We start from the raw sequence: 7,771 nt of genomic DNA, 5'->3' as shown, positions 1-7,771 counted from the left end.
GTGACAGTTTTCACAAGTTTTATTACGTACTTTCCTTTGCATTACACTTCAATGCATACGTATTAAGGACTGAAAGTGTCAACGGAACTGGATGTGTGATGGGTAATGCTGAATAGCGAGGGGGGAAAAGGAGTAAGTATGGCTGTCAAGATAAATCCTCCTGACATTTAGCGGGATTTCATTGAAAATTGACACGAGCACAAAAAGGACAGAAGAATTTTTAAAACAATGACCGTGTCCATATTTATTACAGTCCTTCATTCTACACCTCGCTGTTTACAGTTAATACCACACATTGTACTTCAATTGATCAGGCACAGATACGTTGTTGCCTACATTAAAAATGTCCTTCCTGTAAATGGGAATCTTAGTCGCTCATTTCCATGTCTTCCTGGTGGTGATCATCTTGGTTGACTTTGGACTTTTTGGGGGCGTGGCTTTGGCCTCTCTCCATCTCGTCGAGTCCTGTGGGCGACGAGGTGTCAGAATCGCTCTTCCTCTCCTCGTCTTCCTCCGCTTCTTTCTCACTGCCGTAGCCTTGCTCCTCTTCATCATAATCCCGCGTCACCTGAAAACAAAACGCATTCATGTCACGTGGCTGCGTTGGCCGCGCTCACTAACATAACATTCAAATCAGACCCAAAAAAAACCTTCACATCGCCTTTGTCGCTGTCTGACTTGCGGTCACGCTCTCGCTCTTTGTCTTTGCTCTTCTTCTTGCTGGAAGAGCGTTCTCTCTGCTCTCTACTTTGGTCCCTGTGCTCCCTCCGCTCTCTCTCTCGCTCCTTCTCACGATCCTTGTCCTTCTTCTTCTCCTTCTTGTGCCTTCTCTCACACAGACACAAACACACTCTGTGTCATTATTTAGTTGTCGTGGGCTAAGTCATAAGAAAAAGCGTGTTGGAGCTCACCGTCTGGGCGATGGAGATCTGGTCACGCGTTTTTTGGGGGACCTGGATACACTGCGGCTTCGCCTATATCTACTGAAATATGAGGTTCGACAATTTGAAAAACTGATCGAAAACACAAATCAATAGATTACTGTAACAATCTTTTACTGAAGAACAGCCTGCCATTATTGGCTGTCTTTTTAATGTAACAGGGTATTGAACTGACTTGAATGAACCCCCATGATGCATTGTACTTCTTACCGGTTGACACTGCGAGACCTCCTTGCACTGCTGTAACTCTTAGGTGGCGTCTTTGACCTCTTCTTGGACTTTTCCTCCTTCCTGTCCCTACATGCACAAAAGCCACGAATATGACTTCCATGATTACTTGTAGTACACTAAACCACGAATGTCAGGACCTGTTTGAGGCACGGGCAGCACGGTGTACAAGTAGATGGCGTATCTGTCTCAACGGTGTAAAATTTGGGGTTAAATTCTAAGCTCTGGGCTTCCTGTGTGCATGTCGTCCCCATGCCAGCAGGAAGTTTCTCCCCCGCTCCCAAATCAGTCATGTTCGGTTCATCAAGGACTTGAAATTTGTCTTGGAAATGATCATTTGTCCATATGTGTTTCAACGATTGGCTCGTGACTAGTCTTTCTGAAAGTCAACTCGCATAGGCTGCAACTCACTCGTGGGCCAATGAAAGGTGCTATAGAAAATGGACGGCTGGATGGATGCTTTGACCACCATTAATGCAGCCAATACAAATCAACTGACAACTGCAGTGTTGATACACAAGAAAAGAAGCCATGCACAGTTACGTTGTGACTCGGGCCCCGTCAATATGGATTTTTTGAGGCTGATTCTGATATTTTGCAGAAAAAAAATCCAAGAACTGATTAATCGGCTGATTTTAAAAATTGGAATTAATTAGATTGCTTTGTTTTTGTTCCCTTCATGCTTAAAACACTTAACTACAGGTATATAAACTTTGTAAAGAACATTTGACTGGTTCATGATACTGTCTTTTGGCATTTAATTACAGCAGAGAACAATCGGTAAAACTTGCTGATTTGTTGCTGTTATTTTTATTTTTTGGTGGGGGAGATGTTTGAACCTTATTGTCTTATGCAGTACTGTACTGATGCAATCAACAATACTCAGCCTATTTTCTGCTGATTCTGGAGGGGAGAGGGATGTTTGAATGTCATTATATTGTAATATATTTCCCCCCCAAATCAAAAATTGCCCTCCATCCGTCCCCAAATCTGCCAATTTTTGCAAAAATCGTATACAGGTATTGCATTGGTTGGGTGCTAGTTGAGACGCTGACCTGGATCTGCTGCGGCGGCTTCTGCCTCGGGAGTGGGACCTCCTCCTCCGTGGGCTCTTGGACCTCCTCCTGTTCCTCGAACGGGACCTCTTCCGAGACCTGCTCTGCGAGCGCCTGCCAGATAAGAATATATTTACAATTATGTCATTCAGTCAGTTGACACATTTGAATGTTCAGGTCAAGTTTTCACCTTAATATTGACTTTTTAAATTGTGACCTGCAATCAGGTTGTTACAGGTTCAGTGTGTGCCAATTTTGATAATTACTTCTTGATCACTGGGCTATTTTGTTGAACAACTGTTCCATGAAAGTGGAATAGTAAATGTTGGTCATTTGTATAGCACAATAATCTCAGCATGAGATGATGTCCCCACATGTTATGGTTTCTTGTTTTTACTCTTGCCATTAATTTAACTTAACAATGTAAACTTTGTCCAAGAATTACTTTTTTGCCACAATGAATTCTATTTCAACACCAAAGTGGAGGGTCTTTAGTGCAATTACATATGAAGGAAAAGCATTTTCTACCACTAAAAGAAAGAAAAGTGGTTTTACCGGTGTCTTGAGCGAGATCTGGAGCATCTGCGCCGTGACCGTGAGCGGGACCGAGAGTGTTTGCGTTTGTCATTTTTCTTACCTACCAAAAAAAAAAGACAATAATGAAGTCAATGTCATGGGACTTACAGTCCATGGCTGACTGGAAAAGGTCAGATCAAATTAGATCTGAATATTCATAGGCAGTATGTAACTTTTTTTTTTTTTTTTAAATCAAGTGTTGCAGTTCTGAAAACCCACTCCCAGGTTCAATGGCGGCAGAAATAAGGGACTGCGCCTCTCGAACACGCTTCATGGCCTCTTCAATTTCCTTGTTGGAGCTGTCGTTCTTCAAGCCAGGATTTAGGTTCAGCCCACTTGCAAGTGGATTCAACCTGCAATGCCCACAATTACAGTAGTTTTAATATTTCAAAAAGAAAACAGCCCACTGGACTATGCAGGTTCTTACTTTTGATCCATGGACTGCATGAGCTTCAGGAAGTCTGCAGAAAGGACCTAAAATTGACAACATTGGGACAGATATATAGATATATAAATATATAATATATTGAGAACATGTTCCTTAGTGCTGTAAATTATATAGAAATATTCAATATTGTTAAAACACACAAATGAAAAAAGTTTACTGACTATTTTAATAGTGATATGGCATGAATAAAAAGTATGCTAACATATTGTGGAACCTCTCGCAAATATATTTAACATATTTTTCAAAACGGTTTTCCCGTCAAAAATAAAAACAGTAAAAGTTATTCCGATTTACCAGAGTGGAGACAAACACTTACGTACAAATTACAGGCCTATATCTTTACTACAACAATTCGAGAAAAACTATTTGCACACAGACTGGACAAATTTCTTGCAAAACAATCTTTCATATTGTGTTTACCTGTTCAATCAATAAGGCAGACTGTTATTGTTCACAGATGAATGACAATTGTTACTTGACCTGAGGGTTCATGTTCGGTCCTGCTATTCCCATTGCAGCCATCTGCTCCAAGTTGGGCGCGCCGAGACTACCAAACGGCGAGCCTCCCATCTGGAATGTGACATTTGGTCATTTGAAATGTTAAGCAGAAGCCAGCTAGATGCATTTGCGGGAACTTACAGAAGCCAGAGGATTGGGTGTTGGCAAAAGGCCCGCCCCGGGCATCATTCCCGCCACGGCGTTGGCCGGAGCCAGCAGCGACATAGCTTTCGATTCATCAGGAATGACTCCTGGAGAAAGAGGCGGTTTCAGCACGGGGCAAACGGGGAACAGTGCACAACTTCCACAAGACAAGACTTGCAGACAAGCCACCACAGTTTGACTGTTCTATAGCCAAGACCAATGCAATGCACATGTTGTCTTGTCTGTAAATCTTAATCCCTGATTTATTGCTCTTTTGTCAGTATGATTTGTAGGATTAGCAGATAGGAGTTGAATAGTCACAATTACACACTGTGTTCAACACTGCCAAGATTTTATCACCTGTACTTGTATTCTAAGTCATGAACCAAACAAGCACAGCCGGTTGTCCCGTGGGATGTGCTCTCAACTTTCATTAGATGTTTTATGAACAAGCGACTCGCGCCGGCTGCTTCGCTACAAAGCACACAGAAACATTGAGATACAGAAAACAAAGTTTGTGATTTGGGTGTCAACAGGGGAACATTTCAACAGCGCTTACCAAAACACAAACGGGAAAGGCTCATTCAGATTTACCTTTTCTGGGCTTTTGCGTCTGGTTACTTGGAAAATAATATTTAAAAAAAAATACAATAATACCCTAACTCCTCAAATAGTGGCCAGGGAGTCTGTGCGTTGTGCGCTCACTCAGGTGTAAGAGTGACATGGGTGTTTATTTTCCTTAATTATTGTGGTTTTTGTTTCTTTCACAAATACTTTGTCACAACATTTTAGAAAAAAATACTACATACTGGGTTCTACAAAGTTGGACTTGACTTGATAGTTACTGAGGAAACTCAACGTCAAACTACATCAGTTTTGTGATGCTGGTTGACTTCCAAGTTTTATGTTTTTTTTCTTCAGTGGTGCTAGCACAGATGCAGGCCTTCTACTGCATGTTTTTTCAAGAAAAGATCCTGCTTTGCCAGACATGAAATTGCACGACACATTGGAGAAGTGTGACTGCAACAAAGCTTCTCAAACGGGTGCTGAACTGCAGTAAGGAACAGAAAATTTTCTTTGCGGGCAGTTATTTTGCAGCACTTACAAAAACTAAGATGCTAAACAATGATGGCCTCACATCTGGCTGAATAATACCTAAAATGAAGTAGAAAGTATAAGTGCGATGACTTTTGAGACTTGCTGTATTGGAAAATTTAACCTGAATTATTTGAGCTTTCAAACACCAAAACATCTACCATAGGAAAAAAGGAAGACTTTATTCTCAATGAGGTATTTATGTTAAATTGGACGACACACACAGATTACGGTAAATACGGTGTAAATTAAGGTGGCAGCCACTATTAGAAGAAACAGGGTACTATAGTAACAAAACAATAACCAACTTGGCAACAAGATACAACACAGCTCGGTTCTGTCAACTCTAAACACAATCTAGTATGTATAACCACAAAAAATCCTATTGGGTTATTACCAGCAAAAGCCACGATTAAAGAAAAAAATAAAATAAAATAAAAATTAAAAACATTAACATGTGCCCAAAGCTGGGGGAAAAAAAACCTGTCGGCTCAAAATAGGAAAGCTTTTATGGGGAAGGTCAATCCATGGTTGTGCAATCTGAAAACAGTCCATGTTTTTTTTTTTTCATTTGACATTTTCATATTATAAAAGAGACATGTACACTCAACACACACACGCATGCACAGCAACAACAGAACAGACACTTGAGAAACAGGATAAGGCTGCTGAGGACAAAACGGTTGGTGCATTTGCAGCAGGGCCTGGTATATAGGGCTGGCTGAACCAGGAAAAAGAACTGTAAAACACAATAACAAAAGAAACACCACTGTTAAAATGGGAGAGGCACTCAACCCTTTCAGAGTTACGTGTGGAGACGCTCAGGCAAAAAGATTACTTGGTCTGTGGGTTAATAAGTGCAATTTCTGAATTACAATTGCTGTATTTGTGAGGTCAATATTACACTTACGCAAATTCAGCACATGAAGTTGTAGGGATGCCCTCGTTTGATTTGATGATTACAAACAACTTGAGATGCCTAAATCCTGCTCTTATAAAGAGTTTGCATAACTATAGCTCAGAGAATATTCCTTGAATAGAGGGTGAAAAAAAAAAGAGTTTAGAGAGAGAGACAAGAGGGCCTTGCGAGCCTGGTGCCATTTTTTTCTAATCTCCTGTTGGCAGTAGATGACCACTTTCAGCCAGCAAGGAAGGGGCTCTCTGCAATTGACTTGTCCACTATGAAAACCACAACAAATAACAGAGAGAGAAGTTTACAGCTAGAACGCAAGACATAAATTGACACAAATTCACATTTTCCTATTGCCAAATAACTCATTAGTAACACCTCAGACTGCTCGTTAGCGATATTTGATTTGTCACAAGAAACAACAAGACCGCACGATGGTCACTGTCATTGTGTTTGCAAATCATCAAATGCACATCGCGTGATGTGCGTTCAGAGGACAGAGACAGGAAACGGACACCAACCTTCTGCAAACGGCACCACAATCAAGGCCCGGTCCACGAAGACGGTGTTGGTCAAGTGCTGGGAGACTCCCACCGAATCAGACTCAAGGAACTTTACAAAACACACACGTGAAGTCACAGGCAAGGGAGAGTCACTGGAAGAAAACACACACATGTTGTGCAAAGCATACAAACAGGGACAACCTGATAAGGCATCTTCTTAACTGAAGGCAGTCACCTTAAAGGACAAACATACTTTACAGTTGATTAGACAGAAACAATGTGTCCTGATGGAATAAAAACAGCAAACAAACATATTGCTACAACAACACAGAACAAAGACTCTAAACAAGAAAAAAGACAGTTGGCCTAAGCTGTTGCATGTTGTTATATATAATGAGATACTGATGATTTGTGGGATGATTGCAATTATGATTGAGATCTTGTATTATGACATTTATACAAAAATATAAATCCAGTGTGAGCATTCTTATTTTAGAGACACTTTTCGACTCGGCAGTTGTATTTATTGGATCATGCAGGTGTACCTAATGATATGTCCAGTGTGTTTGTTGGGCATTCCTGGGCGATGGTTAAACAAAATTTAAAAACAGTCTATTAATTAAAATCGCCGAAGAAAAAACACTAAAGTTAAGGAAAGGGGAATACTGGACATAAAAATTATGTCGTACAGTCCAATAAACGATGTTATCCTCAGATTTGACACAACTGCGCGTACGTATTAGCATTAGCTTCCTTCCAACCAGGCCTGCAAGAGTGCTTCGGGGGGAACCCATCGAAACAGAAAAGCTTCTCCACAGATACTCACTCGGGTGGAAAGAGTTTGAGCTCCTCTATGTTTCCCAGGAAGCCGAAGAGAGTCCTCATTTGTTCCGAGGTTGTGCTCGGGGAAACATTTGTCACCTGAATGACGTGCGTGCTGGAAGTCATCTCGGCGAATCTTAATCGGGCTAGCAAACCTGCGGCACTAAATGCATGAATAACATTAAAGCGGGTGGGGTAACGTTTACGGGTTAATCAAGCATTAGACGTATGCAAAAGGTAATATAGTTCTCGTCGACAAATGATACACGATCATGTGTAGAGACCGAGACAATGATGATGCGTACAGGGCAACTGTGAATAATGCTACGTTCACGTACATGAACAAGATCGTAATAATACTGTAATTACAGTAACAGGGTTGCAAGTCTGGGCGAATGTTAACTTTCTCTCAGGAGTAGAAGTTGTTTTTTTTAGCTAGCGGTTACTGCTGACCAAGAGGACAAATTTACTAATATTTGTAAATTCGAATACGTCATAAAACGCTTAATTTTCGTTTTTCATGGGACACTTTAACATTTTACTGCTTTGAC

The 7,771-nt window shown here is 40.9% G+C and overlaps 1 protein-coding gene across 4 annotated transcripts; it reads right to left on the bottom strand.

The window, feature by feature from the left end:
* Position 1: 1 nt before the first annotated feature.
* Positions 2 to 7,539, bottom strand: LOC147202233 (uncharacterized). Of its 4 annotated transcripts, none has more exons than XM_086114784.1 (12): positions 7,225 to 7,539; positions 6,417 to 6,633; positions 3,888 to 3,997; positions 3,729 to 3,818; positions 3,228 to 3,274; positions 3,020 to 3,153; positions 2,780 to 2,861; positions 2,225 to 2,338; positions 1,152 to 1,238; positions 912 to 983; positions 651 to 828; positions 2 to 568 (listed from the first exon to the last, which is right to left on the bottom strand). In XM_086114784.1, the coding sequence occupies exons 2-12, from the start codon at positions 6,568 to 6,570 to the stop codon at positions 368 to 370; spliced, it is 1,269 nt and encodes a 422-aa protein (XP_085970910.1). In that variant the 5' UTR covers positions 6,571 to 6,633; positions 7,225 to 7,539; the 3' UTR covers positions 2 to 367. The 4 variants fall into 4 exon arrangements, with proteins under 4 accessions (XP_085970910.1, XP_085970906.1, XP_085970909.1 ...); XM_086114780.1 differs by having other exon boundaries at positions 6,417 to 6,550; XM_086114783.1 differs by having other exon boundaries at positions 657 to 828; positions 6,417 to 6,550.
* Between the last annotated feature and the right edge of the window lie 232 nt (positions 7,540 to 7,771).

The sequence above is a fragment of the Hippocampus guttulatus genome, chromosome 7, assembly GCF_054856545.1.
Source record: "Hippocampus guttulatus isolate MCC_2025c chromosome 7, RoL_Hgut_1.0, whole genome shotgun sequence".
Taxonomy (NCBI): Eukaryota; Metazoa; Chordata; class Actinopteri; order Syngnathiformes; family Syngnathidae; genus Hippocampus; species Hippocampus guttulatus.
Note: the sequence above shows the minus strand (reverse complement) of the source record. Positions and strands in the feature narration are given on the sequence as shown.